A 17600-nucleotide genomic window follows, 5' to 3' on the forward strand; every position below is an offset into this window, starting at 1 on the left:
CTGGACGTCTTGTCCTCCGCGCTGGCCGACGCGCATGCGACTTGCTGGACGTCTCAGCCCGTGGCCCATTGAGTCTACCGCCAGTCGCACAAGATGACGCAGTCCCCCATGATAGCCGCGCCGCCCAAGGCAACCAATGAAATTGACTGGGTTTCGCCGTTAAAGTCCTACATTCGCGATACTTACGGCGATGACCCCGAACGATATGCCGAGGAGTGTGTCACGCTCAACCGCCTGAGGCAGGATATGCGAGGCGCGGGAAAGGAGAGTACTACTGGGAGGGATATGCTCTATCGTTACTATGGACAGCTGGAACTGCTAGACCTGCGGTTCCCGGTGGACGAGCAGCATATTAAGATTTCATTTACCTGGTACGAGCATATATATTTAAAGCCTGAAGCGGCCTGCCATATCCAACTGCCCGAGCAGATGCGTGCTAACATGAATCTTCTTAATCTAGGTTCGATGCATTCACCCACAAGCCTACAACACAGTACTCGCTCGCATTCGAAAAAGCCTCCGTCATCTTCAACATTTCGGCTGTTCTTTCTGGTCACGCTGCCATACAGAATCGAGAAGACGATTCGGCGCTGAAAGTAGCCTATCACTCGTTCCAAGCATCAGCCGGCATGTTCACCTACATTAATGAGAATTTCCTGCACGCCCCTTCTTTCGACCTAAGCCGAGAGACTGTCAAAACGTTGATTCATATTATGCTTGCTCAGGCACAGGAGATCTTCTTGGAGAAACAGATCAAGGACCAGAAGAAATCGGGCTTGCTGGCTAAGCTGGCATCCCAGTCTGGGTATCTCTATGGCCAGGCTATTGAGGGCGTGCAGGAGAATGTCACAAAGGCCATATTTGAGAAAGTCTGGTTGACAATGGTTCAGGTATGCCGGAAACTTTTTGCTCGTCTAGCTATGGATGATGCGAAAGCATTGATTTTCTATACACAATGGGGCTAACGTGAGACTGAAAACAATGTAGATCAAAGCCAATCTCCTCAACTCCATGGCCCAGTACTATCAGGCAATGAATGATGATGAGGCTGGACAACATGGTGTGGCGCTGTCACGACTTCAGGTCGCAGACAACCTTGCCAAGGAAGCCGACAGATTAGCGAGAAATTTCCCCAGCACCGTGCCATCCAATGCCAATCTTGGCGCTGACTGCAGCACGCATCTCCAAGAACTAACGAAGCGACAGTGCTCCACCGTTCAGGAGCGACTACGAGAAGCCATCAAGGACAACGACTACATCTACCACCAGACAATCCCCGCAGAAGCTAGTCTACCCCAGATCGCCAAGCTACCAGCTGCAAAGCCCATCCCCGTAAGCGAGCTCTACGCCGGCCAGGATATCCAGCGCATCACCGGACCCGATCTGTTCTCCAAGATTGTGCCCATGGCAGTTACAGAGTCTGCCAGCTTGTACGACGAAGAGAAGGCTAAGCTAGTGAGAGCCGAGACGGAAAAGGTAGACACTGCAAACGGAGAAATGGCAGCGAGCTTGGATTATCTGCGACTTCCTGGGGCATTGCAAGTGTTAAAGGGCGGGTTTGATCAGGATATTCTCCCCGACGAAGACTTCCGGCAGTGGTGTGAAGATGTTGCCAATCACGAGAATCCAGTAAGCATCTTTGACTTTCTGCGGAGTGAGAAGGAATCCATTGTGTCTACTTTGGATAAGAGCTCCAAACAGCTGGACATGGAGGAAAGTGTGTGCGAAAAGATGCGATCCAAATACGAGAACGAGTGGAGCCAACAACCTAGCGCTCGCCTTACAACGACCCTACGGGGCGATATTCGCAACTACCGAGAGGCTCTAGAGGAAGCTAGCAGGAGTGACGGCCAGCTGGCGACGAAGCTGCGCCAGAACGAAGCGTGGTTTGATGAGATGCGAAACGCTGTCGCCAACGGGCAGGTCGACCAGCTCTTCTCCAAAGCGGTCTCACAAGCTAAGGCTAGAGGGAGCAACGCTGTCAGCCCATCTGGAAACGAACCAAACCTACTCGATGCGGACTTTGATGAAACTGGGCCGACGGTCGTGGAGCAAATAGCAAGGGTTGAGGAAATTCTTAAGAAGCTCAATTTGATTAAGAGAGAGAGGAACCAAGTTCTCAAGGACTTGAAGGACAAGGTGAGAGCTTCATCTATAGTTTTATGGGAATGGTATAGCTATGAAGAAACGCACTAACAAAAGGAAATACTAGATCCACAACGACGACATCTCACAAGTCCTCATCCTTAACAAAAAGACAATAGCGAACTATGAGCAGCAACTTTTCCAGCAGGAACTGGAAAAGTTCCGGCCTCACCAGAATCGCTTACTACAGGCAAATCACAAACAGTCTGCCCTGATGAAGGAACTCACTGCTACCTTTAACACTTTGTTGCAAGACAAGCGCGTGCGAGCCGAACAGAGCAAGTACGAGTCTATCCAGCGTCAACGGTTATCAGCCATTGGCAAATATAAGCGCGCCTATCAGGAGTTCTTGGATCTGGAAGCGGGCTTGCAGAGCGCCAAAAACTGGTACTCAGAGATGAGGCAGACGGTGGAAAGCCTTGAGAAGAATGTGGATACATTTGTGAACAACAGGAGGTCAGAGGGCGCACAGTTACTCAACCAAATCGAACAGGAGCGATCATCCAGCAAAAGTCAGCAAGCAGAGCTAGAACGCGAGCGCCTACGCGGACTCATGGAGCGTATGTCAGTTGAACCTGCGCAGACGTCACAGGCGGTGCCGGCAGTACCAGCGAGGCCGCCTTCACAAAGACCAACGCCTGCGCCCCTGATGCAGCAGCAAGGCCAGGCTACTCAATACGCCCAGCGAAGCAATAGCAACAGTTATCAGGGGCAGTTCCAGCTACCAACATCTCCACCACCTAATCAGCAAAGCTTTCCGGGCTACACCAGCCCCCCTCCTCCTCAAAGTACGTTTTCGCAGCCCGTATACAATCCAAGCACATACGGCAGAAACCCTGGGCCGACTTCACCTCCTCCCAACCAAACATCTTTCAATTTGAATGTCATGAGAGGCCCTCAATCACCTCCCCCAACACAGACATCCTTTGGACAGCACCAGACCTATGGGACGTATGGCGCGTTACCTACACAGCCTCAACAGCAGCAATCGCAACCGCAACAGCAGCAACAGCTCCCCCAGGTGGGATATGTCCCTCCTGGTTTTGTTCCGCCACCGCCACCTCCAGGCCCACCTCCATTGGGCCCTCAACAAACCATTCACTTCGGACAGCAAGACTATGATCATGTATCTGGACATCCTCAGAGCGCACAGCCCCGGTCAGCTCAACAGCAACAGGTACATGATCCATGGGCTGGATTGAATGCATGGAAATAATAGGGCGACTGTGATGCTGCTGTGATTAGTGGCAGGAGAAGTTGGCAAGTATGAGAGGGTACGGAGACAAAGCAGCCAGTTGGGTGAAAATAATACCAGTTTCGAACAATCAGAGAAGAGGAAATGACTGTGTAGGTGATAATGTAGTTGATATGCTTCAAGAATATTCAGGATGGAAGTTTAAAGTTCCTAGAGGGAACTGTCAAGCTGCAGGTAATGGTCGTGAAAATGAGCTGAGAATCGTGGGGACATGACAAGAAGAGGTGGACATGGAGATAGACAATGCTTACATTGAAGGCGTTAGCAATATCTATTTCTCTCCCCCTTACTTGTGTTTTCCTTTTCCAAATGTAGAGAATGTTGCGAGAAGTTCTGAGCGGCGAAGTGTTCTACTATCGCCTCTGTTACCTATCGATTCCTGGTGGTATGAGTGGTGTACAATACAGAATGATGTTTTTCATGGGCTGAATAATTAAGACACGGTTAGCCGCCATATGCCGAGCAAAAGGGGAAATAAACAGCACAGCCGTCGTGCTTGAATCGTAAAAAAGCACCGAATAGCACCAACAACATGGAATCTGCGGAGCACCCGAGTTCGGGTCTTGTGCGTACCCCGCAGAGGCTTCTGGGCGGGCCGGCAAGATGGAGAAATTGGAGGTCCCTAATTCGGCCGCTAGAAGAGGGTGCTGAGTCGTATTTTAGCGATCATCGGGGCGCCTGGAGGCAGGGGCGTAGTCCTTCTTTTTGGGGGTTTTTTGGAGAAGGCAAGTTAGGTGGACGGTGGCCTTGAGTAGCGCTGCTGCTTTGGATCTTTGATAAAGATGCTGATATACCAATCTGGTGAGCCTCTGGATATTTGAATTATCTACATGTATTTAAATTCTTACGGGCAGGGCATTGATTCGTATATATCCGTCGGGTGGATGGACACCGAGAGCAGGATATGGCGGTACCTGCTGGGAACGAAACAGTGGATTTTCCAGCACAGAAGCCGCTATTCGCTAGTCGAGCCGCCTGGGTTAAATATTAGCCGACGGCCAATGATGTTGCCCCCAAATCCGGCGTAATGGCGACCGATTTGCACTGGCAGGCACGGCGGTATATAGTCCAGTGACGACAAGCGACAGGCGACGCGCGACGACTTCTCTTCTTCCGCTCCCATCTTTGGTCGTTGATACAGACAGCAGATTATTCATTTTCTGTGACAGGTACCCTTTTTTTTTTTTTTTTTTTTTGGTTAAACATAGCGCAGCTTGGCAATTGTTGCAATCGACGCATCCGCCTGTGCTTATTGCTTGGGCATCCGCCGATAAGACCGCCGGCTATTGAAACGTCATCAACACTCGTCAGACGGAGAGTCTTGGGAAAGCGGATACAAGGGAGAAGATGGTGCTCACAGGCAGCGATGTCGCAAAGCACGCGGACGAAAAGTCATGCTGGGTGATTATTCATGTGAGCATCGCGTGTCATCTCTTCTCATTGAACTGGGCTTGACTGACTGACTCTCACTAGGGCAAAGCATATGATGTGACGGAATTCTTGCCAGGTATGATCGTGATGGGAATAGGCGCGGTTTAGCCATTCAACGGACAATGCTGATTGTGACTTGGTGAAATAGAGCACCCTGGTGGTGAAGAAATCATTCTCAAATATGCCGTATGCGCGAGCCCCCTCTCATCCCATCTCGCCTCATTCAATAATAGATAACCTTGCTAACATGTTAATCACCCTAACTCCAGGGCAAGGATGCTACAGAAGAATTCGACCCGATTCATCCTCGGGACACGCTGGACAAGTATCTCGAAAAGTCCAAGCATCTCGGCCCCGTGGACATGTCCACCGTTGCCCAGGAGGTCAAGAAGGAGGATCCCGAAGAGGCTGAGCGGCAGCAGAGGATAGCGGAGATGCCGTCACTGGCACAATGCTTCAACTTACACGACTTTGAGGCCATTGCGCGGAGAACCATGAAGAAGGCTGCGTGGGGATATTATTCCAGCGCGGCTGACGATGAGATTGTGAGTTTGCTGTACAATCCTAACGTGGGATATTTCTCTGACGGATTCTTCTCTTAATCAGACCATGCGTGAGAACCATAGTGCCTACCATAGAATCTGGTTCCGTCCGCAAATCCTCGTCGATGTCTCAACCATCGACCTCTCCACCACCATGCTCGGCACCAAAGTCGACGCCCCCTTCTACATCACCGCCACTGCTCTCGGCAAGCTCGGCCATCCGGAAGGCGAAGTTGTTCTCACCCGCGCAGCACACAAACACAACGTCGTCCAAATGATCCCTACACTGGCTTCATGTTCTTTCGATGAGCTGGTTGATGCGAGGCAGGGCAACCAGGTTCAGTGGCTGCAGCTGTACGTCAACAAGGACCGCTCAATCACCAAGAAGATCGTCCAGGAGGCCGAGAGGCGCGGCTGCAAGGGCCTCTTCATCACAGTCGACGCACCGCAACTCGGCCGTCGTGAGAAGGATATGCGTTTAAAATTCACCGACACCGGAAGCAACGTGCAAAAGGGCCAAAAGACGGACACCAGCCAAGGAGCAGCCCGCGCCATTTCCACTTTCATCGACCCGTCGCTCAGCTGGGCCGACATCCCCTGGTTCCAGAGCATCACCAAGATGCCCATCATCCTCAAGGGCGTACAGCGCGTAGAGGACGTCCTACGCGCCGCCGAAGCCGGCGTCCAGGGCGTGGTGCTGTCCAACCACGGCGGCCGCCAGCTCGACTTTGCGCGCTCCGGCATCGAGATCCTTGCCGAGACGATGCCCGTCCTGCGCCAGCATGGCCTGGACAAGAAGATTGACGTCTTCGTCGACGGCGGCGTGCGCCGCGGCACGGACATCCTGAAGGCGCTGTGCCTCGGCGCAAAGGGCGTGGGCATCGGCCGGCCGTTCCTCTACGCCATGAGCACGTACGGCCAGGCGGGCGTGGAGCGCGTCATGCAGCTGCTCAAAGACGAGATGGAGATGAACATGCGGCTGATTGGCGCAGCGAAGATTGAGGATCTGCACCCTGGGCTGCTGGATACGCGGAGTTTGTTTGTGCATTCGAATTCGACGCCGGTGGATTCGCTGTCGTTGACGACGTATGATCCATTGATTGTCCCGGCACAGAGACTTAAAGCGAAGCTATGATAAATGTTAATGTAAGAAGAAAGAGAGATGGATGGATAGATGTATGTATGATATATAATGAGCAATATATATGTATGTATGTATATACATGTATGTATGTATGTATTTCATAATGTGAATTTTTACTTCATTGACTCCACCAAATATCTACAATGGTGCTTTTCATGTGTGCTTCATTATTAAAACATCCAGTATTTCTACAAATCCATTCCCCATCACATCTCACTCCCAGAGCCCCCTAAAATACGCCTTTCCACCCAGGAAAGCTTCACTCACAGCCCATTCAAAAACTCCCGCAGCATCATCGGTTTCCTCACTGCATTATTCAACCCTTCATGGAACGTCACCCATACCTTCTCTTGGGTCGCTGCCTTCTTCTCTCTCGCACTGCCCGTCACCTCCGCCAGCGGCTGCGCCTGAATGATGCGCCCGAAGAAGTCCTTCTTCACCACCAAACCGTCTTCTACAACCGCCATGTCGTCGTCCTTGTGGCTCTGCGACAGCTGAGTAAGCGGCTGATGCTGGTCACTCTCGCCGACGGCACGTCCGGCTCGGAAGCGTGCCTGGCGAGCGACTGTCTCGCGGATGGCCAGTGTGCGATGGAGCTCTTGATCGAGGACCTGGCGAACAGCGAAGCGCGTTGGGGGCTGCGACGTAAGAAGAGATGCTGTTTCAAATGTCGAGAGGGCATCGATATCACTATACGGTGTTGAATCGTTTTAGTTAGCCGTTTCTGTTTTCTGTGACTTTCATATAGGGAAAATAATGACAACTTACGGGTCCATACGGTACACAAACTGTGGCCCCCGGTTAGATACCGCATCAGCCTCAATCTTACCCTTTTGCAGGGCAATGCCAACTTCCGCGAGCACCTCTGATGCGCGCTTCACCATGGCTCGCTCGCTTTCCTTGCGTACACTAGCCGTGGTGCCCTGGCTGCCGCCCACGACGACAGGCTTCACGTCGGGTGCCAGCATGCGGGCAAGGTAAGGCAAGAACTCCGTAGCCACGTCCTCTGCGCTGCGGAACAGACGCATCAAGGTTGGGCTGAGCTGGCTTTGAAGAGACTGCAGCTGGGCACGAGTTTGCTTCTCGGCTTCAAAGGCCTGGTAGTCGGCGCGCGGACCAGAGAAGGGTATTGAAGGGCCAGCTTCTTCTTCTCCTAGAACCCCGGATCGTTGGCCGTTGGCCGACCCCATGTTATTGGCGTAATGCCTCTTGGGGGATGCAAATAAGTGGTGGCAAGCTAGGATGGGTTGAGCCAAGTAAGGAGAAAGCTCCCACTCCTGGCTGGCGAACAGCCTAGACTGACAGGCGTCGTGAAAGTACAGCCAGTCGTACGCTTGGTTGGGTTTCGTGAGATAGGAATCGTCGTTGAATTCGCGGTTTGGATACTCTGAGAATACTTCTGTCACCACATGGCTGATTTCGCCACTGGCATCAATCATTTGTCGGAGACACTCCATTGCGTATTTCTTTTGGTGCTCTCCAAAACCAAGTTCTGTCTTTGGCTGTTCGTGCTCCGTCTTGGATCTGGATAAGTTGAGAGCCTGCTTGGGAAACCCGCCTCCCTCCTGGAAAAGGCGAGTGATGATGTCTTTCACACTGCCTCGTCCAAGGCCTCGAGCCCCAGCCGCACCGTTGGCGAGCTCTTGGAGGATATTTCGCTCGATCCACTCTCTGGTGAGGCGCTGGGTGGCATTTGAACTGGATACCTTGAACTGAGAAGCTACCCATTCGCCAATAACCATGATCCCTCGAAGATCACCCTGCACGGTGCTTTCTTGTCCTCGCTTAGCATCGATACCGTTAGCCATGCCCCATGCTGTCTCACACAGCTTGCGAGCTGCGTCTTTGTCGCAGGGAATGCCTTCTTTCTCAAATACCGTCTTCAAACGACCCACCACCGTGTCCAGTGTCGGCCGGCCGACGTGGATAATCTCAGCTAGGTTTGACTGTCTCAACGGCCTCAGAGAGGGGTGATATACATCATTGCATATAAGAATCAAGGGTCGCATTAGGCGGAAATCATCGCCTTTTTTCTTTTTGCCTTCGTAAGACTTTGAAACTCCTGAAGCATTCTTTTGGTCGATCAGCACCAGGTCAATCAGCGCCTTAATAAAGCCGCCTTCTCCTGAAGCTCCAGATCCTGTCACCACACCATCGACCTCATCCACCACCACACACGCAGGCTTGGCAACCTTCTGCGGTCCGTTTAGAGATTTCTGGTTGCCAACGTTTTTGACGCTCTCCGTCCCGAGACTGGTTCTGATTCGATTCTTCACAACATCACGACTACGGTCATCACTGGCGTTGACCTCAATCACCTCATAGCCCGCTTGCTTGGCGCAGACGTGGGCCAGCGTCGTTTTGCCCAACCCAGGCGGTCCTGTCAACATCAAAATCTTTCGATGAGGTTTCTCTTCTTCTAGCTGCGAATTGGGTCCATTGCGTCTTTGAATTTTCGGTTTCGCTTTGGTCGCGCCTGGAAAGACCAATGGATCCCACTTCTTGAGCCAACGCAAGACAAGTCTGTTTGTGGAATCGTCTCCGCACAGATCCATAAAGTTTCTCGCTCGGTATTTTTCAGTCCATAGCATAGTCTTCTTGGGCTTTCTTTCTGATATTGATGCAGCCTCCATACGTCGAACAGCTTGGTTGGTATCTGGAGATGGTGGGTTGTTCCGCCTCTCAGCCATTTCATTTGTGGCAGCGTTGATGAGGTTGTGTATATCTACGCCATAGTAGTCTCGTTTCGCCCGTCCTTCTTTGGTCTTCGATCTGGCCGCTACCATAGACTCGTAGGATTGCGCGGCCACTTCTTTTCGCTGTTTAATCGTAATTTCGCGCCCCCCGCACGTCTTTAACTTGTAAGTGGTCTTTGAGCGGGCTCCAAAGATAGGTGTTGTGAGTAGTGAATCTGACTGGGTCCAGAAGGGCGCCGTTGGTAGTAGAGTAGCTTGAGAATCGTCTGTTGGTGTTAACTCAGCTACCGGGCGGTCGGTCACTGAGTTTCCATCGCGGGAAATGCTGTCACTGGCATCTTGATTCGTATCTCGAACAGTAAATATAGGACTCTGTGGTCTATTGTCGGGTTGTTCTTGAATTTTGCGTCTCTTGGAAGGAGATCTTGAGCCAGCTCGAGGCGCAATTTCTACATCTGATTCGGAATCAGAGTCAACAAACGGTCCAGCAACTCGGGGCTTTTGTGTCGGATATTGAATATCATGGGGTTTGGCGCGCTTAGGTGGAGGAGTAGGAGGGTCGCTTGGAAAGGTAATTGGGGAGGATGCAGAGAGCATTTTGGTTGATCTGCGTGTCCGATGGCACAAACAGCACTTGATTTACACAAAAAGAGACGAGACAAATATAAAAAATGTCACTGGCCGAGCTCAAGGCTGATGGCTTTGGCCAGCTCAGAAAACTCACGACGCGTCTCAATAAGGGAAGTGGGCTGAGACGCGTTGAGTGGCCCCACTATCGGTGGGCGCTCGGTGAGTCGGTCGGGAAGCGCCACACCGCGCGGCAGAATGTCGGCTGGATGGCACCACCAGAAAAAATGACACTCACATATTGAGCTCTAAACAACGGCCCTCAGTGATCTCGTCAAGCTGCAATTGTCGCCGGTCGGCTCGCCAAGATGAGAAAGCCGTACCGTTTCTACAGTTTAAGTCGCCCTGTAAGTTCAACCCTATTTTGGCACTTGCGATGGCATTTCCGCAGCAACCCGCGGCGCAAGAATTGCACTGGTCATGATGGCGGGGATCCTGGTTACTGATCTTTGGCAACTCTATAGAAATTGCGACAATCATGGAACAAGTATAACTTGTATAACCTGTATCGCCAGACTGGACGAGAACCCCAAATCAAAGGCACGCCCACCTTCTTCCAGCAAAAATGGGCGGCGAAGGCGAAAACTCGATCATATCACGGAGAGCATATCCCCGAAAAGAAATGGGTTCGGCTCTTCTCCCGCCGACTTCTCTCTGCCGTGGACATGCCGCCGGAGTATCTGGCAGCACACGATGGCTCTGAACAGGCTGCCGGCCGTGGTTCCGGTTTGACTACGACCACGGTCTCGGCCGAAACCTTTTCCAAAGTCCCAAAGCTCAGCACTCAAGAGCGTTCAAGGAAGAGGGCCGTCTTTGGAGATGTGAACAAGCTTTTGTCGGATCAATTCAACAACATGACTCCCTATATGCAGATGACGTTTGCGCCTTTGGAGAGGAGATTGGATACCGCAGTATTCCGAGCTCTGTTCGCTAGCAGTGTCCGACAGGCACGCCAATTCGTCATTCACGGAGCCGTGACGGTCAATGGGAAAAAGGTTTGTTCCAGCTTTATTTTACAGCCTATATACTTGACCAGCGTGTACGCCTTACTAACAATTCCGCAGATGGTCCATCCTTCTTACCAATTGAATCCCGGCGACTTGTTTCAAGTAGATCCAGAGAAAGTTATGTACGGAACAGGCGTTCAAAAAGCACAGCAAGGAAACTCGCGTCTTCGCGAGAATCTCGAGGCTAGACAAAAGAAGGCGGAGCAAGCATACCAGAACGCTGTGAAGAAGACAAGCGGCGCCACTGCTGCCGCCGAAGGAGAGGCGGAAGGCGAGAAGGGTGAATCTGAGGCTGCCGCCGCCGAGGGCGAAGCTGCTGAGGGCGAAGCCGCTGCGAGCGAAGAAGTTGGATCGCTGACTCCGGAAGCCCAATGGCAGCTGAACAACAGAGCATTGAAATTTCTGCTAAAGGATGTCAAGAAGATCTTGAAAAATAACCCCAAAGACCTTACTGCCAAGGAGAAGAAGCAGCTTCGCCTATTCCGAGCTGATGCCAAGCGCTTCCTCTCACAGCCTGAGAAGAGCGAGGGCAATATTACCGAGCTCATTGAGGAACTGCAGCAGCAGATGAAGAGCCATGAGCTGATGCGCGAGAGCTTCGAGAAGCTCTCTCTGAAAGAGAATCAGAGCCAAGGACAGCCCGAGGCCGAGGCCGAGGCTGGATCTGAGAGCGCCAACGCCGTCGCAAAAGAGGGCGAAGAGCAATCAGAGCTCAGCAGAGAACGACAGGTTGAGAAGGGCCTGGAGGGCCTATCAGATGAGCAGAAGGCCAAGGCCAAGCGAATAATGGGCGACGCTCAGCTATCTCGAGAGGAAATGAGGAAGCTGGCCCGTCTGCTTCAATACGATGAAGAAAACCCCATTGATGATTCCAAGCCCTATGCTACCCCATGGCGGCCCCGCCCTTTCATGTCAGCGTTTGCTTTCATCCCTCGATACCTCGAAGTCAACCCCAACATCTGTGCTGCCGTCTACCTGCGACACCCAGTTGCACGAAAGGGTATGGCTGAAGTGCCAACGCCTTTCAGCTACTTGACAAGTCAACTGACTCACAACTGGTACCTTGAGCGTGGCTAAGACAGAGGGGGGAGCATTTAGAGAGAAGCAGCTGGTGAGGTTGGTGTATATATCATGATGTACAACTTCTACGAAGAAGGAAAAGGGAAACGGCGTCAAAAAAAAATTAGAAGAAAACAAGAGAAAAGGAGAAAGTCTATGTAGGCTATGTATGATGATGAAGCCGGGGCTGGAACTTGCTCCAGGCCTCGGTATGTAATAGTATATATAAAATAACTACTATATGCTTGAATCGATGTAGAGTATAACTGTGATATTTCTGGTAGTTGTGCTATTTCTTGGGGGGAAAGAGGGCTACAGGATGACATCTTTTACCGCAGCATCACGCAAGTTGCCAAATGGCTCTCAACAGATTGGAAGAGTTGCCAATGGCAGCGCACTAATGGGCTATGTCGGTTTAGACAAACAGCGGAGACAGCTTGCCAAGCAAAGACTCTTGGCTTGGTTATAACCCTCCACGCAGAGCTGGATGTACTGGATAACGCAGAACTGGATATACCGGATAACGCAGAACTGGATATACCGGATATATAGGGCTACCTACTATCCGATCTAGAGGCACGTATGATGCGGAGTGTATGAACAAATTGGGCAACGTAGTGGAAATAAGCTTCCTTACAAATTCAAGACACTCACTTTACTCTAACTTTGTTTTTTTCCTCCAACATGTTTCGGTCTTTGAGAGATGGATTTGTAATGTCTTTGGTTAGTAAGCCCTCCAGCGTAGAACTAGCAGTATCTAGTGGAATGGAGCAGCAATAGTCTTTCAGAGCCTGTAAGTACTGCCTAGGTATAGGATTAGCATAGACAGCTGATGGGATCCATAAGGCGCCTCATCCATTTGGCCGCTGTAATTCGCGAATGCACAAGCCTAGTTACGTAGTCTTCTAGAATATGGCTCATCACATGCACTGGTCTCTTGGCGTTGCAAGGCGTCTCGACCTCGACCCAGCAATTGACTAGCTTTAACCGTGCTTTTGTGAGCGAGAGACGAAAGATCAGGCCGTCTTGGCTAATCCCAATAGGGCACCAAACCAGAGCTCAATGCAGTCAGGCGCTCAGACATGCTCGCCTGGGTCGCTCGCTTCGGCTACTCGTCCTTAGCCTGGAGCGGTCGACGGCTGTTAATTCTCCGCGGCAAATATGGGGGAAGGCAACGTGCAGGATGGGATGCTTGGTCGTGATCGTGGCCTGTTTGTGTTTTCGATGCGTCTTGTGTCGGCGTTCTATTTTTGTTGTTTGGCGGGGGCAACGTGCAGACTAGAATACACGGACAGATGGATGGATTGTCGACACTAACAAGCGATATTACTCATGCAGCCACTTTGTCTCGTCGTCGTACAAGCAAGTACTATAGCTACAGCAGCAACGACAAACCCACAACCAACAGACACACAGACAGATGGTAGCTACTTCCTACCTAGTAGTAGTAGTAGTAGTAGTAGTAGTAGTAGTAGTAGTTGAATTCGTACGTACCAGAAATAAAGGTTGTAGGCAGACAAAATGCTCGCAGTGCATGCAATTCCAGCCCCTTCAATGGCCGTCGTCGCCTCTGCCGCTGGTTCGGTCTTTGAGCCGTGCATTCAGCCGCCGTCTGGTTGGTGATCAGCCGCATATGAGTGGCGCCGCCGTTCTGGGTCAGACGCCGTTGCACGAAAACCCCAAGGCCAGGGATTCTTTTCTCATTGCGGCAACTCCCAGCGGCCGCAGTTCCGGGTCCAACGGCACTCGCCGTTCGTGCGCCGTCGTCCGGGGGCTGAGAAAAAAACATGCAGTCTAGACGGGTGATTGACCCGGCCAAGCACCCAATCGCAGCGGTCGGATTTGCCCTGCGAAGGCTCAAACAGCGCAAGGCGTAGGGCTCTCCAGGGCATGTGGCCACCAAAGACCCCTCTGGGCTGGGGCCGCCGTGCTTGATTCGATTCGTTGCCGGTACCTACATGCTTTAAGGCGGCAATCCCTGCAACTCTTATTTATCCTCCCTCACTTCGCACCTCTCGCCTGCCGCCGCCGTTTTGTTTCTTTTATGTTATTTTTACATGCACATGCCGAGATCCTTGCCTGGCCGCGCGATTTTTGCCATTGGACCCCTTTAGTCCTCGAGGACGACGCCAATTCTCTGCTCGGCAGCCTCGCCGTTGCCAGACTTTATACCGTATACTGCAGGCTCTTGGCCGGGTGGCTGGAGCCATCCCCGCATTCGCATTTTGCTGCTTGCAGCTTTCTTCCACCTCTGGTCTCCGAGTGCGCCGAGCTCAGCAGACTTGCTCCAGCATCGATCACAGCCTGCCGGGCGCAGAATGACAAATCACTAGAGGCCATTGGCTGGTCCCCTTGCCAGGAGCTGAGACGTCAGGCGCCGCGATACCTTCAGCAGAGAGCTCCGTCCAGGAACTCGCCTCCGAAACGGCCTGCCGTAACCCTGCAAACCGACCTCAGAGCTCGATGTGACATCGCGTGCCGACACATCAGATGCTAGTGCTCGATTTGGCCATTCTGTCCTGCATAATTCGCACATCTCACCCCGTATCTCGCTGCGCTGCAGCTCTCCTGCTCTAAGCACTCTATCTATCTATCTGTCTACCCGTCTATATCTATCTACCTAGCTATCTACCCGTCTATCTGCTGCATCCATCAGGCCACCATGGACGGGAGCGATCCGCCTGTCGCCTCATCTTCAGCCCGCTCAACGCCTGCGTCCCAGCCAAAGAAAAAGGCCCGTCGAGGCACCGATTCGGCCAGCCAGAAGCGAAGATGCATCAGCACGGCCTGCGTTGCTTGTCGCCGGCGCAAGTCCAAGTGCGACGGCGCGCTGCCAAGCTGTGCGGCCTGTGCCAGCGTCTACGGCACTGAGTGCATCTACAACCCGAATTCCGACCATCGCCGCAAGGGAGTGTATCGAGAAAAGATTGACAGCATGAAGGCCCAGAACTCGACGCTGCAAATCATTGTCGAGGCAATCTTGAACGCCAGCGACGACGAGGTGCCCGAAGTTGTGAACAAGATCCGGACCTGCGACAACCTCGACACCGTGGCCCAGGAGCTCTTGGCGATGAGTGCTGAAGTCAAAGAAGAAGGGTTCGACGGTCAGCCTGACCAAGGCGCCATGTCATTCTTGCCCGTGCAAGGGGAAAGGGAACTCGCAGAGAAAATGGGCGAGCTGCGCCTGGAAAATGGCTCAGTGCGCTTCATTGGCGGCACATCTCATCTCATCTATCTGGGCGACCCTCACCACGACGACCTCACATACGACTCGCCCTCAGATCCGGGCATATTCAACGAGAACCCCATCACATCCTGGACCCGCGTCACCACCGACCCACGCCTCATCATGCACCTTATGAACATGTACTTCAGCTATCATTATCCCTACTTCACCACGCTCTCGCGGAAGCTCTTTTGGCGCGATTTCATGAGAGGAAAAGCAGGGCTTCAGCCAGTCACGGCATATTGTTCCTCGCTGCTAGTCAACGCAATGCTGGCCCTTGGCTGCCACTTCACCGATATCACAGGCGCTTTTGGCATACCCGGGGATAGCAGAACAAAAGGTGACCATTTCTTCGCCGAGGCTAAGCGACTAATCATTGAGAATGACGAGTACGAGAAGCCCCGGCTCGTGACCGTACAAGCTCTGGCTCTCATGTCCGTGAGAGAGGCGGGATGCGCAAGAGAGGCAAAGGGCTGGGTATATAGCGGCATGAGCTTTAGGATGGCTCTCGACATTGGTCTCAACCTTGAGGTGGAGGGTTTGGATAGAGAGCACATGACGGAGGAGGAGATAGACGCCCGGCGCATCACCTTTTGGGGCTGTTTCGTGTTCGACAAAACTTGGTCCAACTATCTGGGCCGCCTGCCGCAACTCCCGAGAAACTCCTTCACTGTTTCCAAAATCGACGTCTTCCCCGACGAAGACGCTGCTCTATGGTCCCCATTCTCCGACAAGGGATTCGACGAATCTCTCGCTCAGCCATCCAGAACGCGAGCCGTCGCGCTCCATTTATCAAAGCTGTGTGAAATCAGCAACGACATACTCGTCTTCTTCTACCATCCAAGCCATATCAAGAGGGCTAGCAGCAAGTCTCTCGAACTCAAGAAGCTTGGCGAGCTCCATCAGCGACTCGAAGAATGGCGGAAGAATCTGCCCAAAGAATTCGAGCCAAAGGAAGGCTTGCTGCCAAACGTAATATTGATGCTGTAAGTGTGCCATGTTGATCCCAACACCATACTGGGAAAAAAAAAAAAAAACATAGATATACTAACACTGTTATCTCTTTTTTTTAAATAGCGCATTCTTCCACCTCCAATATATCCATCTATTTAGGCCATTCCTGAAATATTCGCCATCTGCATCTCCTCTACCATCCCACATATCTCCAAGGCGGATCTGCACTGCAAATGCGGGTGCTATTTCCAAATTAATGAGATTATACAAGAAATCATGGAATCTCCGACAAATTTGCAATATTGCAGTCTACATGATTCACAGCGCGTGTACGATCCACCTGCTCAACCTCCCGGAAAAGACTGCCAAGAGAGATCTCACTCATGGTCTTCGACACCTGGAAGAAATTGCGGAAGACTGGCTCTGTGCCAGGCGGACGCTGAGCATTCTCAGTGTCCTGGCTAGGAAATGGAAGTGCGAGTTGCCAGAGGACGCAGAGATGATCCTCAAACGGACGGATGAACGATTTGAATATTACAGCACATCCGAAGTTCCATCTCCTGGGTCGAGCAACGTAGCACCTATATCATCGCCAAGTGCCTCTGAAGAAGGGACAGCTGCTGCCGCCAGGATCGAGTATGGACAGGTTAGGCACCAAAACTCAGAGCCTATGGCGCAACCTGCACTACAGACGTCTATTGAGGAGCGCATGTCGATGGACTCACCACTAGCTATGACTAATGGCAACCCTCTCTCCGGCCAGCAAGTCATGGCCATGGATCCTGCGCAAATAGACTTCCAAGACATATTAAGCTCATGGCCGCAACAACTAAATATGCCCATGAACTCACAGTCCCCGGACCTATCATCCACCTCCCAGAGCCACCTATCATCGAATATGAGCCACAACCCAAGCCAAAACCTAAATATTGATAGTCGCGAGTGGCTACTGAACGATTCGGCACGGCTGCACCAAAGCTTTGGGAGCTGGAACATTAGACCGCAGCAGCGGCAGCGGCAGTCCCGAGGGCCTCCAACGACGAACGCCATGTTTATGTTTGGCACCGGTCAGGGAGATGGCGCTGCGGTTGACACACCCGATTTAAGCGCTTTTGATTCACTTACTGAGTCTTTGACGACGATTAATACCTGGCTGCCGCCGGGACTGGAGTAATGAGAGGATATCTTTTTTTTTTTTTTTGTTCATTTGCTATTTTTTCTACCTGTGAAAAAAACCATGGCTACGTATATATATCTATCTGTATGTTAATTGCCTTTTATTTTTTTTATTTTTATTTTTTTTTCCTCTCTTTGAGCGAAGGAGTGAGGAAAAAGCAAGGAAGTAAGGAGTCAAATGTGTGTACGATTTATGGGCAGCACGGCATGGATCGGATATTATCATGAATGAGGGAGGGTTTTTGCCTTGTTTCGATTTGTTTCGATTTGTTTCGAGGAACAGGGTAGCGATGTTAAAAAAAAAAAAAAAAATAATTATTACTCGTCATCATAAGTCA

General features: G+C 51.7%; 5 protein-coding genes across 5 annotated transcripts; 4 read left to right on the forward strand and 1 right to left on the reverse strand.

Moving 5' to 3' along the window:
• Positions 1–93: 93 nt before the first annotated feature.
• BRO1 (bck1-like resistance to osmotic shock) lies at positions 94–3361 on the forward strand (the record flags this gene model as incomplete). The annotated part of the gene is made up of 4 exons (XM_024904766.2): positions 94–371; positions 461–890; positions 988–2139; positions 2213–3361. 4 exons carry the CDS (start codon positions 94–96, stop codon positions 3359–3361), a joined length of 3009 nt encoding a protein of 1002 aa, XP_024765511.1.
• A 1235-nt stretch (positions 3362–4596) lies between these two features.
• Positions 4597–6571, forward strand: CYB2 (Cytochrome b2, mitochondrial precursor). Its single transcript, XM_024907548.2, has 5 exons — positions 4597–4813; positions 4874–4907; positions 4980–5017; positions 5101–5376; positions 5438–6571. The coding sequence occupies exons 1-5, from the start codon at positions 4748–4750 to the stop codon at positions 6506–6508; spliced, it is 1485 nt and encodes a 494-aa protein (XP_024765512.1). The 5' UTR covers positions 4597–4747; the 3' UTR covers positions 6509–6571.
• Positions 6572–6606: 35 nt separating this feature from the next.
• On the reverse strand, positions 6607–9898 carry TrAFT101_001266 (uncharacterized protein). The gene is made up of 2 exons (XM_024904955.2): positions 7286–9898; positions 6607–7207 (listed from the first exon to the last, which is right to left on the reverse strand). The coding sequence occupies exons 1-2, from the start codon at positions 9808–9810 to the stop codon at positions 6781–6783; spliced, it is 2952 nt and encodes a 983-aa protein (XP_024765513.2). The 5' UTR covers positions 9811–9898; the 3' UTR covers positions 6607–6780.
• Positions 9899–10100: 202 nt separating this feature from the next.
• On the forward strand, positions 10101–12159 carry TrAFT101_001267 (mitochondrial 37S ribosomal protein uS4m). The gene is made up of 3 exons (XM_024910900.2): positions 10101–10187; positions 10305–10835; positions 10905–12159. Exons 1-3 carry the CDS (start codon positions 10149–10151, stop codon positions 11922–11924), a joined length of 1590 nt encoding a protein of 529 aa, XP_024765514.1. The 5' UTR covers positions 10101–10148; the 3' UTR covers positions 11925–12159.
• A 1713-nt stretch (positions 12160–13872) lies between these two features.
• On the forward strand, positions 13873–17321 carry NIT4 (Nitrogen assimilation transcription factor nit-4). Its single transcript, XM_024909448.2, has 2 exons — positions 13873–16118; positions 16210–17321. Exons 1-2 carry the CDS (start codon positions 14569–14571, stop codon positions 17258–17260), a joined length of 2601 nt encoding a protein of 866 aa, XP_024765516.1. The 5' UTR covers positions 13873–14568; the 3' UTR covers positions 17261–17321.
• The last annotated feature ends 279 nt before the right edge of the window (positions 17322–17600 follow it).

This window comes from Trichoderma asperellum, chromosome 1, assembly GCF_020647865.1.
Source record: "Trichoderma asperellum chromosome 1, complete sequence".
Classification (NCBI taxonomy): Eukaryota; Fungi; Ascomycota; class Sordariomycetes; order Hypocreales; family Hypocreaceae; genus Trichoderma; species Trichoderma asperellum.

What these genes read in the sequence shown, in the direction of transcription:
- CYB2 (XM_024907548.2), top strand. Translation starts at nt 4,748, where the DNA reads ATGGTGCTCACAGGCAGCGATGTCGCAAAGCACGCGGACGAAAAGTCA. An exon ending in CATGCTGGGTGATTATTCAT is followed by an intron (nt 4,814 to 4,873) that starts GTGAGCATCGCG and finishes GACTCTCACTAG; the next exon opens with GGCAAAGCATATGATGTGAC. An exon ending in GCGCGGCTGACGATGAGATT is followed by an intron (nt 5,377 to 5,437) that starts GTGAGTTTGCTG and finishes TCTCTTAATCAG; the next exon opens with ACCATGCGTGAGAACCATAG.
- TrAFT101_001266 (XM_024904955.2), bottom strand. Translation starts at nt 9,810, where the DNA reads ATGCTCTCTGCATCCTCCCCAATTACCTTTCCAAGCGACCCTCCTACT. An exon ending in TTTGTGTACCGTATGGACCC is followed by an intron (nt 7,208 to 7,285) that starts GTAAGTTGTCAT and finishes AACACCGTATAG; the next exon opens with TGATATCGATGCCCTCTCGA.
- TrAFT101_001267 (XM_024910900.2), top strand. Translation starts at nt 10,149, where the DNA reads ATGAGAAAGCCGTACCGTTTCTACAGTTTAAGTCGCCCT. An exon ending in TCTACAGTTTAAGTCGCCCT is followed by an intron (nt 10,188 to 10,304) that starts GTAAGTTCAACC and finishes GCAACTCTATAG; the next exon opens with AAATTGCGACAATCATGGAA. An exon ending in TGACGGTCAATGGGAAAAAG is followed by an intron (nt 10,836 to 10,904) that starts GTTTGTTCCAGC and finishes ACAATTCCGCAG; the next exon opens with ATGGTCCATCCTTCTTACCA.
- NIT4 (XM_024909448.2), top strand. Translation starts at nt 14,569, where the DNA reads ATGGACGGGAGCGATCCGCCTGTCGCCTCATCTTCAGCCCGCTCAACG. An exon ending in CCAAACGTAATATTGATGCT is followed by an intron (nt 16,119 to 16,209) that starts GTAAGTGTGCCA and finishes TTTTTTAAATAG; the next exon opens with CGCATTCTTCCACCTCCAAT.